General features: G+C 51.8%; 1 protein-coding gene across 1 annotated transcript in view; it reads right to left on the reverse strand.

Annotated features, from left to right (window-relative positions):
* Positions 1 to 470: 470 nt before the first annotated feature.
* The window catches only part of LDLRAD3 (low density lipoprotein receptor class A domain containing 3), a 155,527-nt gene continuing 133,996 nt past the window's right edge, over positions 471 to 22,001 (reverse strand). The window contains exons 4-5 of the mRNA XM_029914933.1: positions 2,307 to 2,652; positions 471 to 726 (exon numbers count right to left, since the gene is read on the reverse strand). Coding sequence (XP_029770793.1) covers positions 489 to 726; positions 2,307 to 2,652 — 584 coding nt within the window. The 3' untranslated portion in view covers positions 471 to 488. The remainder of the gene's footprint in view (positions 727 to 2,306; positions 2,653 to 22,001) is intronic.

The following is a 22,001-nucleotide window of genomic DNA, read 5'->3' on the forward strand; positions in this document are numbered from 1 at the left end:
GCTCATCCGATCCAAACCTCCAATGAAGCCACATGCCAGCAGCCACGGGGAATTAATTCAGTCTGGGGTCTTCTGCCCTACAGAATATCCATCAGGGCACAGGAGTGCAGCTTTTCCTGGGGCTCCTGATCGGCCACTTTCTCCCGCCACCTGCAAGCTTACATCGCCTACTCTGCAACATTCCACCAGTGACACAATGACGTGGCAAGTGAGCTCACGATCCCGGGCCCTATAGGCCATGTGACCTCCCAGAAAAGATGCACAGTACACTGTGTCACCTGAGAGGCCAGAAAAGCACTAGATCTCCTTCTAAAGAACATCCCTGAAATCTGGGGAGGGGTGGGGGGAGAGGGGAGGAAGGGGACAGAGAGACAGCTGACACCTGGAATCCCTCCTCAAGGCACCCTGAGGAGCTCCCCGCGAGCTAAGTTGTTAGGATGGTACCAAGTCAGAGCAGATTAACCCACATGGACTTTGGGAGTGCCGATTTATACATCGGCGGTGCCCTGGCCAGGCGCGGAGTCCCTGGGCCCCAAGGCGCTCTCCGGAGGGCCGGGCTGCCCCTGGCCATGGCTGCTGTCTTCCGTGCTCACAAAGCTGCTGGCTGCCTGGGAGCTGGCACTGTTGGCGCTCCCGGAGCGCGAGCGGTAAGGAGGCAGGTCCGCTTGGTTCAGAGACTCGGTGTCGGAGGAGTAGGGTGGCGGAGGAAGGTCGTACCACGCGGGTCTGCAAGGGAGAAGGCAGGATGGGGCGGGAGAGGCAGGGGACAGAGGAGGGAGGGCCATGTGTTAGGATCCAAGGCAAGGAGGGCACCCCACCTTCCGCCCCAGGTTGTGGGATGCTGATATGTCCCGCAAGTGGGTGGCTCTCCAAGCTCTAGGAAGACCCCTGGCCTGTGACATGACAAAGGGAACAGAAAAAGGTCAGTGTGCACAGGCTGGCTAGTGCCGAATGGGCAGTGTCAAAACCACATCCTGTGAGCGGGCCTGGGGCGAGGAAGCCAAGCACCCCCTCGCCTTGTCCTCGGTGGCCTGGCCAGGGACACTCTGTGTGGACTGCTGTGTGGACTTGGGCGAGAGGGTATCTTCTCAATGACTCAGTGCCCTCTGCAGAAGCGGACAGTAATGACCTTGCTTGCAGTGCAATAACTTAACAGCAGAGACTGATTTGCAGCCCTTCCAGAAGGCTTACTGTGAGTCAGGCGCCATGCCCCCCGCCTTACATTCATTACATATTTAGGTCTCACATGAGCACTAAGGGTAGGCCATTGCACTGGGGAGGAAACTGAGGCAAGGGAGCATTAAGTGACTTGCAGAGGACCACAAATAACTAGTAAGCCGCAGTTCTGGGATTGAAACCCAGGTGCTCCATCTCCAGATTCAGCAATTTAAACTTTCTTCTACATTGGATGGTCCAAATAAAGAGGTCATGAGCAGTGAGTGAGGTTCTGGTCACTTACACTTATTTGCAACGATGTCCTTAAGCAGAGCCCACTAAAGTGACATTTTCCTTTTATGAGAAGGAGAAACAAAGACTAAATAATGAGAGCTGCCACTGGAGAGGGGCCAAGAGGGGCCCAGTCAGCCTGGGAACAAGGCCTGCAAAATGCCTCTCGCCACACCTGGCAAGCCCTGGGCTCAGAAGAAGAGAGTACGAGAATCTTAGAATCAAAGTGAACTTCCGAAATGGGTTCTCTGGGAAACCCTGGAGGTCACCAAAGTAGGGAGGAGAGGGTGAGCGGGTCCACCACCTGCTCCGTTTGATATAGAATTCTGCTTTTTGACTTTCTGATTGGGATTTCCAGGGCGCTCCATTTGAAATGAGGATCCTATTGTTTTACAAAAGCTTGACAGTGCTCTATTCCACTCCTTTTATTTTATAAATGAAGGCAAACAAGGAACTCATTCATTCATTCACTCATTCACTGAATTCATGGATTCAACAATACCAACCACCTCTACTACGGCCTGGCAGTGTGCAGTGTGGCGTTACTAGGGAGGCGCAGGACTGAGCTGGCCAGGATCTTAGCTCTATGTCCTCAGACGAGTAACTTAACATCCCACAGCCTCAGTTTCCTCATCTGTAAAACGGAGGCAAGTAGAGAACCTCCCTCAGTGGCACGCAGAGGGGAGTAAATGAGATGGTACTGTTTTGCCAGGACCCAGTAAATGTCAGACACTGTCGGCGCGATCTGTGGCTGAGCGCAGGCTCTTGGCAGGCACCAGGACCCCAGGTGTGTGCATGGCTTCCGAGTTCCCCACCAGTGAGCTCCCTCCCCCGTCTCTGCCGTCCAGTCCAGCACGCACCTTTGGTCCAGCAGCGCCTCTGAGTAGGAGGGCGGGGAGCCCACTTCCGACGCGTTCTGCTCGGCCTGACTGGCCACGTACTGGATGCCGTTGTTGACGTTGTAGGTGACGTTGCAGTGGTGGGGGTGGTCCAGGACCACCAGGCGGGAGAGCAGCACGGGGTGCTGCAGCCGGTGCACCGGCAGCGTCATGAGGTTGTTCCGCTTCCGCTGGTGGTGCAGGACCAGGGCCAGCAGGGCCACCACCAGCACAAAGATGACGGAGCTGCCGATGATGGCGTAGGTGATGCTGGGGTAGTACACGAGCTGGCTCTCTGAGGTCACAAACACCTGTCCGCTGCCCGGTTCTGTGGAGCCCCAGAGGGGAGAAGAGAGGGGGGCGGTTACCGGTGTGGCTCACAGTCTGTATGAGAGTCAGGCCCAGGAAGCCCATGCAGATGTTCACAGCAGCACGATTCGCGGCGGCCGCAAAGAGGAACCTCTCCCCACCCCCACTCCACGTCCAGTGACGGGTGATCGATATGCAGAAGGTGGGATGGCCACACGATGGGATGCTGTTTGGCCATAGAAAGTACTGGTATATGTGACAACACGGATGAACCTCAAAACCATTAAGCCAGACAAAAGAAGCCACACACACACACATACACATACACACACACACACACACACACACACACACACACACACACACACACACTGTGTGCACCCACTGACAGGGAGTGTCCAGGAATGGCAAATGTACAGAGACAGAAAACAGACTAATGGCTGCCCAGGGCTGGAAATTCCCTGGGAACTCATAATACAAGGTCTATGAAGAGCAGCGGTTGGTGTGCCTGGGGTCCCTCCGTCCGCCAAGTGCTTAGTTTACACCAGCCCTTGTCTGGAGCTTTTAAGAGCCGGCATAGCACAGGCCAGCATCATGCACTCGGGAGCTGGACTAGGTTCAAGTCTCAGCCTCATTCACTTATTCATTCATTCAATCATGCGACAAATGAATGAACTTATTGTCCATGTCCCCCTTGGAAAGTGGCCAACCTCTCTGTGCTGTGATTTCCTCATCTGTAAACTGGGGAGAGTAACAGTGACCCCCTCCCAGGCTGTCGGGAGCATGAAACGCGTGAATAATGATCGAGCGCTTGTAAGAGCTGACACACTGCGCTCCGAAGGTGCGTGTTTGAGACCCACAGACACAGGCTTTGTCCCATCTCCTTGCCTCGTGGCGACTCCATGAACGAGATGCTGTAACCGCCTTCTTTTTCAGATGAGGAAAGGGAGTCTCAGAGGGTTGGGTCCCCTAACGAGGGTCATGGGGTTAAGATGAAATGAGCGCTGTGTGATCGGAGCCCAGTGATCGGACGTGAGAGCCTGGCCCCTAACGCTCTGTCCTGCAGCCCAGACTCGCCGGGCAGTCTGCAAGCAACGGTCTGGTGCACGTCCTACCCCTGGCAGCTTGCCCACATCCCCCGCTCTGCAATCGCATACCAAGCCATGTTTCACATTCTCAGGGAGGGCCTTTCCGGCTATCAAGACACATGTGGCAACAAGACAAGGTCCAGGCTGGCCCTAGGAAACCAGAGTGGCGTCTCCTCATCTCTGCAGAAGAACCACAACTACCGCTGCCGTGGCCCACCTGGAAGAATAATCAAAATACGGCCCAAGTGAGCCACTCTGGTGGCCACCCCCTGTGCGTGTTCGAGCTCTGAAGCATTGAGGTTTGGGCGGGTCCAGGGAGGCCGAGACATAGACAGAAAGTACCACTGGGTGCAGCGCCCCCCGGTCCACCCGAGCCCTGTGTCCCAAAGCCGGGCCAAGCGTCCCAATCCCTAGTCACTAGGTGTGCGCCTGTCCTGTTCGCCACAGCATCCCCGCTGTGCAGGATGGCGGCTGGCACGGAGCAGGCACTCCATAAATGCCTTCAGCTCGGTGGAAACAAACATGTATTCACACACCCTGGTAAGGCAAGTGTTATTAGTATTTTATTATTCCTAACTTCCAGACAGCAGAGCGATCAGAGGTGATTTAACTTGTCTACATTCACGTAAAATGCAAGTAGAGGAGTCCAGGGCTAGAACCTAGATACCTGTCTGTCAAAAAACCACATGCTGGGTGGGGGTGCCCAGTCGGTTAAGCATCCGACTTCGGCTCAGGTCATGATCTCACAGCTTGTGGGTTCGAGCCCCATGTTGGGCTCTGTGCTGACAGCTTGGAGCCTGGTGCCCCATTTGAATTCTAGGTCTCCCTCTCTCTTTCAAAAGTAAACATTAAAAGCAAAACAAAAACAACCACATGCTGGGGAACACACTACCTTCTCTCCTTTCCTGATATAAACATCTTGATTCTCCCAAACAATCCTAATCTGAGACGCACGAAGATTTTTTCCCTCGAGCTCCGGGCTCTGTGTTCATTGCTTTCTGGCCACACTCAAACGTGAATGAAAAGCAATGATGTTCCTGCGGGTCTCTGTTTCCATGAGGAACCACCCAGAAAGAGGCAAGTCAGATCCTAGACCACACGCAGAAGCGCGCTGCAGGCAGTTGAGGGAGGGAGGCAGTTCCGGATTTTTCTCCAGTCGATGCGCTGTGACCCTCAGGGGCGCTGCTGGAGTTCTGTCTGCTCTCAGTTTCGAGAGCTAAAAGTGGGGTGGGGGGCTCGTATGTGCGTCTGTTTCAGAACCCAGGCTTAAAATAAAATATCTTCATTCTGTGATGTCAAGCCCAGAGCTGTGGCGTTAAATCTTGGGGCCATCATTTCTAATTTTTTTTTAATGTTTATTTATTTTTGAGAAAGAGAGACAGAGAGTGAGCAGGGCGGAGGAGCAGAGAGAAGAGGGAGACACAGAATCAGAAGCAGGCTCCAGTCTCTGAGCTGTCAGCACAGAGGCCGATGTAGGGCTCCAACTCATGAACCTGGAGATCATGACCCGAGCCGCAGTCAGACACTTAACTGAGCCACCCAGGCGTCCCCTGGGGCCGTCACTTCTCGCTGCTGCTGAAGCAAGTTACTGCACTTCCATGAACCTCAGCCGCCTCCATCTTTAAAATGGCGGCAGTGGCAGTTCTGGGTAAAACCAGTAGCCAGATCCTTGGATTACCGGGAGGATAAAATTCAATATATATGCAAAGTGCCTGGCAAGTGTTTGTGCTCAGTTAATGCTAGTTCTCTTTGCTTTTTTGTTGCGGTAAAATATATATGTAACATAAAATTTGCCATTCTCACCCTCTGGGAGGATGCGGCTCCCTGGCACTAAGTACACGCACGTGGCTCTGCTACTCTCGCCACCACCCACCCCAGAACGTGTCGTCACCCCCAGCTGGCAAGTGCTAATTCCGAGTGCTCGCATTCTTTCCATTTTCCTCACCAACTTCTCTGGACCAGAGGCAGAGGCTGGGGGAGTCCCCCTCTGGCAGGGGCGCGGGAGAGGGGGTGGGGAAGGGAGGGTAAGGATGGAGTGAGTTCCTTTTTAGGACCATAGGTCTCCTAAAATATGAAAGCAGGCGGATTTTCATCGGGAAAGCAGATGGGTCCAGAGATTTTAAAACACGAACTTTCCTGTAACCACTTGAAGTTTTAAGAACACGAGAGGGAGCGCTTTAAAATGAATGGGAAATGACTGCAGATCTCAACCGTCTCATTTATGTCTGCGAAAGCAGGCTCTCTGCGGACCTGCCCACTTTGGCAGGCGAGAAGCGGCAATCACATTCACTCGAGAAATTACGATGTTACATAACTCAGTGGTGCCGGTCTCGTTTCTGCTCGGTGTGTAAAATGTCATCTTGTATTAATTCATTAACTAGATTCACTTTTCTTAAGAGCTTAATGAGCCCGCTGGCCAAATTACGAATATCAGAGTTGCCGGGGACCCGAGTTCTAAGTGCATAATCCATGGATAATGAAGTTTCCATTTATTCTGGCTGTCCCTCAAGCTAATGCCCTCCTGCTCTGCTGTCAGACAGCTTGAATTCCTGTGCTGGATCTGCTCCTTCCGCTACATTAATCGCGGGCAATCTGGTTGCCACCCAGAGTGGTGATCTCAAGAGCCCCTGCCGCTGCCCGTGGTACTGCTTGTCCCCAGCTCCAGGGTGCCTTCGCCTCCGAGTCATCCCAGATTTGTACGGTTATCACGACAGTCTTCTGGCAGGTGGCAGTCAGGTGTCCTGAGGAGGAGTGCCTTTTTCTAATTCACAGGGAGGCGCTGTCTGGCCTGACACAAAACAGCCAACGCTCATGACTGGGTGTTCCCTTGCTTCTTTAAATACTCCTTCCTCCAGAAGCAAATCAGATTTCCCAGGAGATGCGATTCTCACCAGGCACACTGGCAAACACACAGTGTGATGTCACGTTCTGCTGCCCAGGTCTGGGGGAAACAGGTGTCATCATTCACGCCCGGTTGGCGGGAGGATGACCTGGTACAGCCCGGGGTGGAGACGCAGTTCGCCACACACAGCAAAATAAAAATGCGTGTATTCTTTGGCGCAGCCATTCCGCTCTCATGGATCTAACAGAGATACTCACACAAATGAGAAATAGCTTTTTAATATGAGTATTCACTGAAGCATTTGAAATAGCACACATATCAGTAATGATCTAAATGTCTATCAGCTGTGGCTGGGCAAATTAACCATCAACTGTGGCATCCATACAATACCACACCTATCGGAAAACTGAGGGTAGTTCTACATACACTGATGTGGAACAATCTGAAAGACATCCTGATATGTGAAAAGAAACGAAGTTCAATAAAGAATGCATGGAGGGGCACCTGGGTGGCTCAGTTGGTTACGTGACTTCAGCTCAAGTCATGATCTCATGGGTCATGGGTTCCAGCCCTGTGTCGGCTCTGTGCTGACAGCTCAGAGCTTAGAGCATGCTGTAGATTCTGTGTCTCTCTCTCTCTCTGTCCCTCCCCCACTCGCTCTGTCTCTAAAATACATAAACATTAAAAGAAATTAAATTAAAAGAATACATGGGGCACCTGGATGGCTCAGTGAGTTGAGTGTCCGACTTCGGCTCAGGTCATGATCTCACAGTTTGTGAGTTCGAGCCCCATGTTGAGCTGTCAGCACAGAGCCCGATGCAGGTCTCAGGCTCGTGAGCCACAAGATCATGACCTGAGCCGAAGTTGGATGCTTAACCGACTGAGCCCCCGGGTGCAAGGATGTATGGAACATCTGCAGGAGGACACCCAGGACTGGTGACGCTGGCGGCTCCCAGCGTGGGAGCAGAGGTGAGGGAGATTTCTTCACCCCTTTCTTCCTACTCTTTGTGCTGTGTTATCCATTCTAAGCCATGCCTACTGTCCACCGACGCTGGCACTGCCCACACTGCCTGCAGTGTACGCCGTCTGCGTTTTCCTTCCTTCTCTCCCTGTAACGTATGCCCCGGGCCTCTTGGGGTTCGTGCCTCACCATTGCTCACTCACCTGAGGCCCTCGACTGACTCACCGCTCCCCGAGAATGGCGCCCAAGCCTGATCCCCGGGATCCAGAGTTCCTGTGGGAATGTTCGCTGCCCCGTTCAAGCAGACTCCTTATCCCTCCTCTGAAAAATCAATTCCTGGGTGCCTTTTATAAAAAAGTATTTTTAAAGTCTATTTTTCTCCAGATTACATATTTTAAAAAGTCAAGTTGATTGAAGTATGTATAACACACACACAATCAGATGCACCCTTTCAAAATGTGCAGTTAGAGTTGAACAAAATGAGGCAGTTGCATAACCACGACCACAGACAAGATCTAGAACCTCTCCATTCATCCCCAGAAGTTCTTCGTGGTCCTCTGCTGTCAACTCACCACTCCTGGAAAACACTTGTCTGTGTTCTGTCCAAAGAGACTCACTTTTTCCAGAAAGTCACGTAACTGGAATTACACAGTACGTAGCCTGCCGTGTCTGGCTTCCTTCATTTGGCATGATGCTTCTGAGATTCAACCATGTTCCTAGGTGTTAGCACTTGCCTCTTTGAAAATGCAGAGTTGGGGCGCCTGGGGGGGGGCACAGTTGGTTAAACGTCCGACCTTGGCTCAGGTCATGATCTCACTGTTCCCGAATTGGAGCCCCACATCAGGCTCTGGGATGACAGCTCAGAGCCTGGAGCCTGCTTGGGATTCAGTGTCTCTCTCTCTCTCTCAAAAACAAACATTAAAAAATATTTTTAAGTGCAGAGTATCATCCTGTTGAATGCAGGGATCACAATTTGTGTTGAAAGAGGGACGTTGGTGGCTTCCAGTTTCTGGCATGCAGGTCGTTGTGCTGACAAATATTTTCATATTTCTTGGGTTTATATTTAGGGGTAAGGCTGCTGGGTCCTATAGGGAGTGTACGTTTCTTCTAAGAAGCTCTCACACTGTTTCTTCAAGGTGGCTGCAGCATTTGGCCTCCCCCCAGACGCTCCGCATCCTCGCCAACACATAATGTGGCTAGTCTTTAACCGTAGCCATTTCAGTAGGTATTGAGTGATAGCTCACGGACGTTCTAGGTTGCATTTCCCAGGGACTAATGATGTTGGGCCTCTGTTCACGCACTGATTTACCATGTGTAGGTCTCCTTTGGTGAAGTGTCTACTTAAATCTCTTGCCCATTTTAAAACTCAGTCATCTGGCCACTTAGTGAGTACTAAGAATCCTTTGTACATTTTGGGATACAATCCCTTTTCCAGAAATATGTTCTGAAAATATTTTCTCCCCAGTCTGTGGCCTATCTCTTCCTTTACAGTGTCTTTTTGAAGATAAGTGTTTAAAATATTTTAGGAAGTCTATTGTATTAATTATTTCTCTTATGTTTCCTGCTTTGGTATTCTATCCAAGAAATCTTTGCCTGGAACAGATTTTACAGCTTTAGCTCCTCCATTTACAGCTCCTACCCACTGCAACTTAATTTTTGTTCATGGTACAAAATGAAGTTCAATGTTCTTTTTCTACCTCCCTTTAGATATTCAATTGCTCCAGAGTCATTTGTTGAAAGCCTATCCTTTCCTACTGGACTGCCTCGGCACCTCTGTTGAAAATCAGCTGACCATACAAGTCTGGGTCTCCTTCTAGATTCTCTCTTCTGTTTAACTGAACCATATACCAGCTCTTATGCCACTAAGTGTGTTGATAACTAGAGCTTTATACGTCTCAAAATCAGGTAGCGTGCATCCCTTACATCCCTTCTGCTTGTTTTTCTTCCCAGCTGAAACTTATTTCTAATTACAAAAATCCATTAAAATTAAAAGCAAAATAGAAATGTTCACACAGCTTCCCCCACTCCCCAAACCTACTAGGACACAGCAGTTAAAGAGTTTGGTGCAGACTAGGGTTTGACAAACGTTTGCTGTCAAGGGCTAGAGAGAAGGTATTTCCTGCTTTGTGGGTCACACAGTTCCGGTCATAACTACTCAGCTCCCCTGGTGTAGCACAAAGGGGGCTGAGGAAACACTGGCGAATGAGGACAGTTGTGTCCCATTCACATTTTATTTCCATAAATAGGCAGTGGCTCGGATTTCACTCACTGGCTGTAGTTTCTTGATCCACAGTGTAAATCCTTCAAAACTCCTCTATGGATGTCCACACACAGGTACTTCTGTTCCGGCTCTCCAGATATTTCTGCATGTGGACATCTTTCCTCATCTACCCACGCCTTTGTTAAAGAGCAGCTGTGAAGCATCCCCCTATATGTGTGCATCACAACTTACTCAACATCCTGATGTGACGTACATTTAGGCTGCCTTGTTGTGTGTGTGTGTGTGTGTGTGTGTGTGTGTGTGTTTTGTGCTATAGCCGACAATGCTACAACATTCAGGGAGGCCAAGCAGACAGTGAGAGCCACGAGGGTGGGCCCCGGCTGCTTCCGTCCACCACGCTACAGCTGGTGACCAACACAATGACCTATGACCTATGTTCATGGGTGCAATTTCTTAGGACAGACTCCCAGAGGCCCGTCACTTCCTTGGCCATCTCTTCCCCCGGGTTTGAACATTCAGGTTGCCTTGCATGCTCTCCTTTTGTCCACCCACACGGAGCCAGCATGTGTGGCCGATTTCTGCTGTGCAGCATATCTCCAGTCTCTGCTTCTGGGCCCCACTGGCACGGCCACACCCAAGTCCAGGCCAGGGAGAGTTCAATGCTGTCCCCCCACCCAAAGAGGTGTCTACTTGGAATCGCAGAATGTGATCTATTTAGAATAAGGGTCTCAGGCACCTGGGTGGCTCAGTCGGTTAAGCATCTGGCTTCGCCTCAGGTCATGATTTCACGGTTCATGGGTTCGAACCCCGTGTTGGGCTCTGTGCCGCCAGCTCAGAACCTGGAGCCTGTGTCAGAGTCTGTGTCTCCCTCTCTCTCTGACCCTTCCCTGCTTGTGCTCTCTCTCTCTCTGTCTCTCAAAAATAAGTAAAAAACGGGGGGGGGGGGAAGGAATTACTTTAGAATAAGGGTCTCTGTAGATATAATTAAGGTAAAGTTACCCAGATGAAATCATCCTGAACTAGGTGGGCTCTCAATCCCATGATAAGTGTCCTTATAAGACAGAGAAAAGGAGAAGACAGAGACCAAGACAAGGGAGAAGGCCATGTGAAGATGGAGGCAGAGACTGAAGTCATGTAGCCCAAGCCTAGGACAGCCTGGGACTGCAGCAGCCACCAGAAGCCGAGAGAGGCGTGGAGGGACTCCCCTCAGAGCCTCCACGAAGAGCCAACGCTGCGAACACTTACGCCCCAGGCCTCTGGCCTCCACAACGGTGAGAGAACACATTTCTGTTGTTTTAAGCCCTCTAGTCTGCGGGGGTCCGTAACAGCAAACACGGGAAACAATACGCCATCCTAAGAAGGAGCCCATTTTACAGACGAGGAAATGGGAACATAGGGGCGTGAAGGAACTTGCCCACGTGGTCCAAAGCTTCAGTTATGGTTCACAACGACCATGAGCTTCTGAGCGGAGAAACCAGGAGGAGCCCAGGCGCCTGGGTCCAGAACCCCCACCTCTTTACCCAGGACTCACTTTCATTTTTCACACATGTCTCTTGCTCTGAGGAGGCGCTCCTGGTGGTCCGAGGCCAGGCTCTCTCCTGGGAGTCCTCCTTGGGGCCATGCCATCCTATGAAGACGTAGGTACTCCACGAGTACTTTTTTCTAGCTATAAACTAACGTTGGGACAGGATCATTTATAGTCTCATTTACAGAGAGACTCAAACATTGAATAAGATGAGGGTAACTTTGAAGTTGAGTGAAGCCTGGTCTTCCTGCTGCTAATCAAGATGTGAAAACTGAAGCCCAGGGAGGTTGAGTAACGTACTGAGGGTCACACAGCAAACAGGTGGCACAACTAGCATCTGCACTCAGGATCTGAGGCCCAAAACCAAGAGTGAGTTGAGATGGCAAAAGACAGTTCATGAAAATGGGGAGCTCGGTCAAACAGGTGTGAGGAAAACTGGGCTGGACAAATTAAAACTACTCTCTTGGTAGCCGTTCAGAGTGCAGGCTCTGGAACCCAGGGGTTTAGATTCAGATCTCTGTCACTTATGAGCTGTGTGACCTAGGTCAAGTTTCTTCTCCTCTCTGCACATCAAAACCCTCATCTAAGTAGAAGCCACCTCACGGGGTTGATTATGGATAAAAAGACAAAATATGTGTCAAAAGTTTAAAACAGCATCTAGCACTCAGTAAGTACTCAAACAAACCCTAGTCATTATCCATACAGGACTTGTCAGAGGCTTTATTAGGCTAATGTTCACTATGATGCTTCACAAGAGGATGTGACCATCTCACCAACCTCGGTGCTACCTGAGATGGACAGAATACCCATCGAATTCCAAACAAGCACACTCCCAATATTCTGGAAGTTGTCTCTTCACAAATCAGGTAGCGGCATCCCTGGCCCTATTGTAGGCAGTGGGGGGGAGGGGTAGCGGAAGTTCTGTAGCTGCAGATGTCCCCTTAAGAGGTGAAAGCAGCAAATGGCTCACCCACTTCCTGTAGCAGCCTCCCCGTGCCTGGTTGGGGTTCAGCAGGCAATCACTTGACTGATGCTGGCCAAGCACTGGGAGCCTCCATTGTGCAGCTGCAGAGTGTGAAATGCGAGTTCCCATCAGGAGGGATGCATGAGCCCCCACCCCCCAACCTCGCACGGTGACACCTGATGAGACAAGTCTTCGAGCTGATTCTATTCAAATGTGCACGAGACCCGGGCTGCCCCGGATCTGCTCTCCGGGTCTGCACGCTCATCAGGGCCGCTGCTGAATCAGCTCACTGGTGCTCCGCCTGCCCTGAGACCTTATTACCCAGGGAACTGCTGAGTGTGCGGCCTTGGAGTTTCCGAATGCAACTGGCTTTCTGAATAATTTAGGGGAACTGGCTGCTAACAGAAGCAGTACAAGAGGGGCCTCCAAGAAGGAGCTTGACTGACCATGAACGCATTCACCTCATCTGGAGATTTCAGAACAATCTTGACAACGTGGCCCCCTGCCTCCCAGGGGGAAGGGAGACCTGTTCTGCAGGCACCGGGGTCTGAGGCTCTGAGGCTCCGGTCCCAGCTGGTGGGTCAAGGACTCACTCCTCAAAGGGGAGCACGAGACACAGCTGATCCTCGCCAGCACCCTACACACGGGCCCCTGGCAGTCCACGACCTCATCCTGGTCTCACACTTTCCACCACTGTGCCCTTGTCCCAGCCACAGTCACCCCTGCCCCACCCCCACTTACCCTCCAGCCTTTTCCCCCTTAGCCCCCTTTAGCTTCTAAAACCTAAATGCCTTTGTTGATGTGAATCCTCTGCACAATACCTTCCAGCAGCTTCCCACAGACTCAGTATAAAGTCCAAAGTTTTGGGGCACCTGGGTGGCTCAGTTAAGCAGCCAACTTCGGCTCAGGTCATGATCTCGCGGTCTGTGGGTTCTAGCCCTGCATCAGGCTCTGTGCTGACAGCTCAGAGCCTGGAGCCTGCTTCAGATTCGGTGTCTCCCTGTCTCTCTGCCCCTCCTCTGCTCACGCTCTGTCCCTCTGTCTCTCATAAATAAATAAATGTAAAAAAAATTTTTTTAAAGTCCAAAGTTTCACCATGGCCTCCACTCTTGCTCTTCCCCAGCTTCTTGCCATACAGACTCACCAGCCTCCTTTCTGTGGGTTCTGAACACTCCAAACACACACCTGCCCCAGGGCCTTTGCCCTTGCTGTGCCCTCTGCTCTGTATGCCACTCCCTGGGCATCTGCATGACTCACACTCTATCCTACCTGAGTCTCTATTCCTAAGTCAGTGTTAGTGGGAGGCCTTCCGGAGCCACCGCCAAGCCTCCCCATCTATCCCCTCCCCTGGCCTTATATGTCTTCACAGCACTTGTCACCACCTGTCACTGTCCGCTGTATTTGTATGGGATTACCTCTTTCCTACTGGAATGTACCTCTGGGTGGGCAGAGCCGTATTCTGATTGGTCATTGCTGTATCCCCAGTGCCCTGGATGCGGCTCCGTGAAAGTGTGCTGCTGGAAGTGGGCAGAGGGTCTCTAACACTGGGGCTCTGGAGGTCTCCGTCGCCGGGTGTTGTCCTGCCAGAAACACCCGCGATGTTCCACGTGAGACTAAGTGCCTCACGTGCCAAGTGCTTCGTGGCTAGGAGCTCGGTTAGCCTCGCAGGTGAGAAGTTAGTCTCAGAGAAGTCAGCTCGTCAGCCCCGGGCCACGCAGCCAGGAAGTGACAGAACTGGGACCTGAGCCCTAGTCTGTCTGACCACCATCCAGAGATTCACAACATATAAGGACAGGTCCCCTACTCAGGTCTCTTGAGGGGATCTGCTCACGAAACGTGGAACCACGCCCATGGCTGACAGTCATCTTGTTATTCGACGGGCAGCTGGCAGAGCTCAGGATTGTAGAGAACTGTGCAGGTGTTCAGTGTACAAAAACACTGTCCCATTTTTCCAGAACCTTCCTGCTCACAAATTAGTTGGGGGCAACTCAACCCTTTCCCGGAGTCATCTAGTGGCCCGCCGCCTCTCAGCGCTGGGAGTGTGGTGACGGCACACGTGGGCTGCTCTCCGAAGGGGCCAAGACGGCGCCCAGACCGTGGTGACGGGCAGACCTGAGCTGGCTCCGTGCCCCTGCTCACAACCACGCCTGAACCTCCCGCGTCCCGAGGGCCAAGTCCGGCTCCTCACCGTGAGAGTCCACTCCGCTCTCCTTCTCTCACTGCTGCCATCCCCCGGCCCTCCTAGGCGCTGGCCAGTCTGGCCTAGGACAGGGTGCACACCCACAGCTTTCCTGCCCGGTGCCTCCTGCCTGTCCAAGTGGGTCAACGCCTCCTGGGTGAAACAGGGAAACTGTGTGGCTCAGTTGGTTAAGCATCCGACTTCAGCTCAGGTCATATCTGAAGGTTTGTGAGTTCGAGCCTTGCATCAGACTCTGTGCTGACAGCTAGCTCAGAGCCTGGAGGCTGCCTTGGATTCTGTGTGTGTGTGTTTCTCTCACTCTGCCCCTCCTCTACTCACTCTCTGTCTCTCAAAAATGAATAAACATAAAAAAAGTTAAAAAGTAAAAAGGGAGACTGGAAGAGTTTAAGATGGACAGTGGAAGGCTTTCTCAGCACCAGGTGACACCTAGGAGAGCTGACAAGAGGCAGGGGGAACAGAGATGCCACCCCTCTACCTTCTGCTGGTGCTTCGCACGGGCTACAGCCGCCGGAAGCCAGAGGAGAGGAAGGCCCTGCTGATGCAGCCCGGGGAAGCGGGGGCTGAGTGTGCATCGAGGAAAAGTGGGGGATGGGCTGTGGGGGGCGCAGTGACAGCAACCAGCGCAGGGACCCCAGCTTCTCTGCTGCAACGTCACCCCCCCTTCCTCATCGCAGCCTAGCAAATTCTACCTTCCTTCCTCCTGGCCTTCACTCAAAGACTTTCATGAAGTCTTCTGTAGGAATGATGTGGTTCCTTCCCTCTGCTGGGCCCCTATGACATCCTGCTGGCGGTGAGGTGGCTCAGGCGGCACAGGTTCAGCCCGCAGCCCCTCCGGCTCGGTGCCTGGCAGCACCGCACGCCTGCACTCAGGACCCCACTCGGGCACACGCCTTCCCTCAGCTGGCATCCAGGCGCACCCCCTGGGTGTGGGAATCAATGAAAACCACCCAAAGGAGGACAGCCAAGGCTGTCTACTGAGAGCTTGCTGTAGCCAGGGGGGCAGCCGCCATCGCCTGCAATCCGGCAGAGACTCAGAGCAGAGAGAGGAGTGGGAGGGAGAGCAGTGGTGAGGTGTGCCCCGTGGGGGCGGCTGGCGGGGGAGCTGGGGTTGGGGCGTCCTGATCCTGTGAGATTCATTAGGGGTGCACATTTGGCATTCTCTGGTTGGTCCTCGGCAGGAAATGAGGATAAAAAGTAGGGGAGCCCTCAGTTATTAGTGAAGTCTTGGATGTTTTGGGCCCATTGCTACCAGGGTTACTGTTTCACTTCCTGGCTGGTTACTGCAGTTAATGGGGTTGTGTCCTGGGCTGGTTGCTGGAGGCTGTGCATCACAGTGTCGCTTTTTGGGGGTTTTTTTGGATTTTTTTTTTTTGAGAGAGAGTGTGTGCATGTGTACAGAGGGGCAGAGAGCCCGATGGAAGGCTCAAACTCAAGATCTGCAAGATCAGGACTTGAGCCGAAGTTGGATACTTAACCGACGGAGCCGCCTGGGTGCCCCTCAGAGTTCTGCTTTTACGCATGGTCTCACCATTGTCGGTCTGTGTATTCAGTGTTCCAGCAACGATCCAACCCTCGTCCCTGAGTCTGGTCCAAATCCCACTTATGCCTGAGTCTCTGGGCAAGCCTCATGCTCGGCTCCCTCACTTATAAAGTCGGGGTGATAAATGCCCTGTGGGTCCCAGCACTGACACAGGTGAAGTCCGGATGCGGACAGTACAGTCTGCATAGACAGTTGCTACTATTACCACGCACCTGTCCATTCACACAGGGAAGTAAGGTGTAGCATGAATGGGGACAGGTGTACCCCTAATCATGCGTGGCGATTAGTCCATGTTTGGGAGTGTCAGTGGCCGGCTGAGAGTTCTGGTTTTGCCCTAGACCACATGAGTGACATTGGCCACTGTCCTTCACCTTTGTGAGCCTCTGTAAAACTGGGACTGAAAACCTGTACCCCACACACAGCTGATCTGAACATTAAAGGCTAATGTATGAAATCTGAGCCAAGTGAACTGCTGTGAGCTCGCTACTGTGACTTTCTAGCATCTGTGCAGGCTGGTCCCCTCACACCCTGTCACAAAGGGGCTCGTGAGTGCTGACTGGTGGAGAAGAGGGGCCATTACCCAGCGGAAGGCAGGGAGGACAGCGGGACTGTAGGGACGCAGAGGCTGTGTGTGGCCTTCCAGGATGGAAGGGAACTGACACTCCCTGCTGGTCTAGCCGTTAGAACTCCACGCTCTCAACAAGGATGGAAGGAAGAGATGAGGAGGGAAGCCTGGCGGGCGCACATCTGTTTGTCCACTTACGAAGCCCAGACTGCGGGTCAGGCCACGTGCTGGGGATTCCACAGTCTAAGCGGCAGAGACTCAACCTGGAGGAGCTCCATGCATGGAGAGGCACTGGGACCCACTTCTCTCCAGCACCTCGTGACTACCTCGACTGCCTATGGCTGTTCTGTCCAGCATGGGAGCATCCAGGAGCTGCTTGGCCACGGTGCACCAAAGGCCTTCCCAACCCATCCTGACGTTCTCGATAAAAACAATCAAACATCCTTTGGGGCTGCAGCACCTTGATGGGTCCCTATTCCAAGCACATCTCATGTCCCAGTTTAGCTGCAGACTGAAAAAGTTTAATTTAAAGGGCAGACCAACAAATGACTGAATCAAAAGAGAACCACGAAAAACCCCACTGAACCATTACCATGGTAACTCAAGTTTCTAAAATTAACTGGAAGAGGGTGATGGGAAAATCCACACCGCCAGCCCATTCTACATCACATCGACCACGGCAGGAGCCCTCCTGGCCTGAGCCTGAGGGAAGTTAGGGGACCCATCTGCGGAGCTGGGACTCTAGGACCATCCAGAGCTAGGAGACAAGCACCGGAAGATCCAATGCAACATGAGAGAGAGGAGTAAAACATGAGAAAGTGGTAAAACTGAAAGCAGAAGAAAGCAGACATCTTCCTGGGAATTCTCTGTTGTTCTTATTCCAAGAGACCCAAGGGCTTCTGGTCTTCCCCATCCCTCACTTACACCTGCTCGTGGGCAGAGGGGGCAGGGGGGCCTCCCTGAAAGACTGCGCCTTTTCAGCAGATGCTACCGAGACAGCCAGCTGCTGCTGCTGCCAGCAAGCAGGGCGTCTTGTCAGAGAGGAAGTCGCCCACGATCCCTGAGTTTCTCGGAGCCTGCCTAAGAACTGTGCCCACCCTCCAAGCCTGCTCTCCGCCTCTGATGAGGAAGGGTGTCTGTGACAACCCCGGGAGTTAGGTGGCAAATGGCCTCCGCCAAGAAACAGGTACAGGGCAGTTACAGAACTGGCTAAAGAATCAGGGACTTAATTGGCTGTTTAAGGCAGAAAAGGGCATTTTTTAATAGGAACTCAGATGATGAGGGTAATTGGAGCGGGGGCCCTTGGGTGGCCTTTTTAGAACTCTGTTCAATTGGGTAATGGCTTAAAAAAATGTCAAGAGAAGAGTGCAGGGGAAGGAAGGGGGTAAGAGTTCTCTAGCCCCTGCTTTGCTGCTGATCCGAAAAGCAAAAGCCGGTGGGAGCCAGCGGGGGAGGGGCGTGAGGCGTGGTGACGAGCTCAAGAAGTAGGATCAATATTCCAATCTTTCTAAGTGTCAGAGGGGAGACGTCCAGGACACCCTCTCTCCTGTGCACAGAGGAGCTCCAGGCCACCCAGGCTCCCTGATCTCACAGCATGTGGGCTCCTACAAGTAACCTGCTTGCTTAAAACGGATACACGAGTCTCCTGGAATCTGTTGAGTAAGGAGGGCTGCACAGAATTACTATTTCTACTGTGCACTGTATCTCTTTACCTCCAGTGTCTGGTGAGAGCTGCAAAATTAAATGCTCAGCAGACAGTCTTTCAACTCGATGGTCAGTTGGTTTCCGGTCCCGTAATGAGGCTCGTCGAGCTACAATACTATGGTCCGTTGAGCCTGCGGTGTCAGCGGCCGGGGCGGGATACTGCTAACTCAAGCGGGATGTGGGCAGCAGGGACGCTTTGATGGGTGTGTTGAGTGCTGGGTAATCATACACAAATAGCATTGCAGGGACAAGCCAACCTTAAAAACCAGGGAGAGGAGGAATCCACCTCAGGCATGCCATTGTCAGTGCAAATAAAATCTCATTAGTGGGAGCCCAGGAAACAGCTACCATCATCAAATATCCATCACCACCCCACCAGGCCATCCCCGGCCACCTGTGAGTCGGAAGTCCCAGCAGCAGCCCTGGTTCCTGCCTTCCCTTTCCCCATTCCTGTCCAACTCCAGTCCAGGGGTGGGCGCTGCGGACGCTGTTCCCAAATTCTGGGAAGCTGCCACGATCTGTTGCCTGGATTCCCAATGGACTTCCTAGCTGGCCTCCCAGTTTCCACCTTTGCTCCTCCCCATTCTCCACGCTGCATTCAGAGAGATTTGTAGGCAGGAAATAAGATGCTGCTACTGGGCTCCAACTCCAGGTTCCGAACAGCAGCCTCCCGAGGCCTCTCTGGTCTGGTCCTTGACTCTTCCGCAGCCTGACTTGAGCCATCTGCCTGCTAGCACCCCATGCTCTAGCCGGGGGATCAGGGAAGGCCAGGCTGCTGCCTGTTTTTCATAAACAAGCTTTTCCTGGAACACAGCCATGGCCATTCTCCTACATAGCGTCTACATCTGCTTTCATGCTACTTCAGCTGAGCTGCGTTGTTCTAGGCTCTAGGGCACACAAAGCCCAAAATACAGACGGCCTGGCCCCCACAGGTCTAATTTTGATTTCTGGAGCAGACCAACACGTGACGAGCGATGCGCTGAGAGGCACACCAGCTGCTTCCGTCCAGCGTGCGGTCTTGGGGAAGTTACTCTAAATATATAAAAATGCGGCAATCATGATGAAGTGACAGAACCACCCAGAAAGTCGAGAGAGAAATCGGGAAGCCAAGGAGCGAATCCAGCACCCCCCTTCCTGCCTTGCCTCCACTGGCTCTTGTTTTTTCTTGCCTCTAGAAGCAGGGAACAGTAGGCGATGTTCCCCCAGGAAAAGGAAGACCTGGTCTCAGTTGAGGATAAGAAACACAGGAATGGCTAACAACCGGCCTGCTCTGTGCTGCTACCACCTCCCTGTGTGGCCGGGCAATCCTGTCTGACTCTGTCTTTTGAGAGGTGCTGGGATGTCACTCATTTATGTCTCCTGAAATGAGGGCCTGGCGGAGGTTTTCATGTTCTCCAAGACAAGGTGCTGGAGGGCCCGTTCTAACACCAGAGGGCCTCCTGGGCACCGGGTCAACGAACCGGGCTGCTCCGTAATGAGTAACTACAGGGTCTCAGGCAGTGGGGGATTCAAAGTGACCTCCTCGATTCTTTAGAGAAGAAACAGTCACCGCATATCCCCAGGGCTTTTGTAGAAACCGTGTATCCCTGTCAAAAGCTTTCCAGACACGGAAGGCAGGCCAGAGAATTCAGGCAAGCAGTCTGAACCACTAATGGGGTCATGTTAAAACAAAAAAGTGAAGAAATCAAAGCCTTCTCACTGACAGAGGGCCCAAGCTGGCCTCCTTAGGAAGAGAAATAGGAGGACCCGCGAGGATAGATGTGAGACACAGACCAATCCGTGACAGGCCACCAGCAGAGCCACTTGCTTATTCATTAACCGTTTAGTGAGCGTCCACTGGGGGACAGCCTGGGTGGAGGGCGATTCTGGGTCCCTGCAATGGGGCTGGAGTAACTGGAGAATGGACAGGGAGCCCGCGAACGTCGGAACTTCCGTGGCTGCTTAGATATTTTTAAATTTATTTTCTGAATAGGTAAAAGATGCCTGGTTCAAAACTCCACAGGGAACAAAGGATTTGTAGAGAAAAGTGAAGCTGTTTCCCATTTCTGTCTTCTAGTCACCCGGGTTCTCTCCCTAGAGGCAACCACTGGTACCATTTTTTTTAAAGATTTTTAAAAATGTTTTATTTATTTTGAGAGAGAGAGCACACAAGCAGGGGAGGGGCAGAGAGAGGGGGACAGAGGACCTGAAGCAGACTGTGCGCTGAGAGTAGGGAGCCCAATGTGGGGCTCGAACTCCTGAAACGTGAGATCATGACCTGAGCTAAAGTCAGACACTCAACTGACTGAGCCACCCAGGCACCCAGTACCATTTTCTTTTTGTGTGGGCTTCCAGAACTAGTCCAGGCACCTATTAACAAATAGCTATTACTTCCACTACACATTTTATGTGTTTTTTATTTATTTTTTATTTTTGAGAGAAAGAGAGACACAGCATGAGCAGGGGAGAGGCAGAGAGAGAGGGAGACACAGAATTCAAATACAGACTCCAGGCTCTGAGCTAGCTGCCAGCACAGAGCCCGATGTGGAGCTCGAACCCACTAACTGTGAGATCATGACCTGAGTCGAAGTCAGATGCTTAACCGACTGAGCCACCCAGGTGCCCCTCACTACACATTTTAAAGATCTGTTATTTTTAGTTAAATTTTTTTTCACTTAAGGAACCAGAGCAATACACCAATTTTTAAAAACCAAGTACCATTTTGCCTATTTAATAAATACTATACAGCACTTACTATATGCCAAGCTCTTTATTTTTTTAACTTTCTATTTTGTGGTAGGTTTAGATTTACAAGAGAACTGCAGAAACCAGTACAGAAGTTCCCATATGCCCTACACCCAGCTGTCCCCAACGTTAACACCCTGCCTGACCACAGAATAACTGTCGAAATAAAGAGGCCACTTTAGAACGATTATATTAATTAAATTCTAGGATTCATTCAGACTTTTCCAGTTCTCCACTCATGTCTTTCTTCTGTCCTACCCCCCAATCCAGGATCCTACAGAGCATTTGTCTCTTCTGAGCTGTGACGGCCTCTCAGTCTTTCCCGTCCTTGACACTTGTGAAGAAACTGAGGCATTGCTCTGTAGAGCGTCCGCCTGTGTAGGATTTTCTGACGCAGTTTCATGACTGCAAAGAGGTGTTGCTGAGGAGATCAGCACAGAGGTGCCCTGCCCCCCTCGGAGCCTCCCACCAGAGGTGCGTGATGTCCACCTACTGACAATGTTAACTGTGACCATGAGGGTAACCGAAGCCGGCATCTTCCCAGATCCTTCACTCTCAACTATTTTTTCCCGTTCAGCTAATACATAGCTCAGTGGAGAGCCTTTAAAACCACAGAACTACCCTGCTTCCGCTTAGACTCTTACCCACTAATTTTAGTATTCGTCAGGGATCGTGCCTGCAACAATTATTACCGTGCTGTTCTAATGGTGATTTTCAATTTCCCTCGTACCTTATGCATTCATTAGCTGGAATTTTTCTCTGAGGAAGATGGGCCCCTGCCTCCCATTTATTTATCCAGTTATTTATTTGCATCAGATAGACTCATAAATATGCATTTTACTCTCCCAGCCATAATTCAATATTATTATTATTCCATTTGTGACTCAGGTTGTTCCAACGTTTGGCCACAGGGAGCTTTTTCAGGCCGGCTCAGCTCCTGTAAACTTTCCGCACACCCTTACGATCCTTCATGTCTGTTTGAGGGGCTACTTGTCTACTTCCTGGCGGAAAGTACTTCAGACGCTTGCATTTCC

The sequence above is a fragment of the Suricata suricatta genome, chromosome 11, assembly GCF_006229205.1.
Source record: "Suricata suricatta isolate VVHF042 chromosome 11, meerkat_22Aug2017_6uvM2_HiC, whole genome shotgun sequence".
Classification (NCBI taxonomy): Eukaryota; Metazoa; Chordata; class Mammalia; order Carnivora; family Herpestidae; genus Suricata; species Suricata suricatta.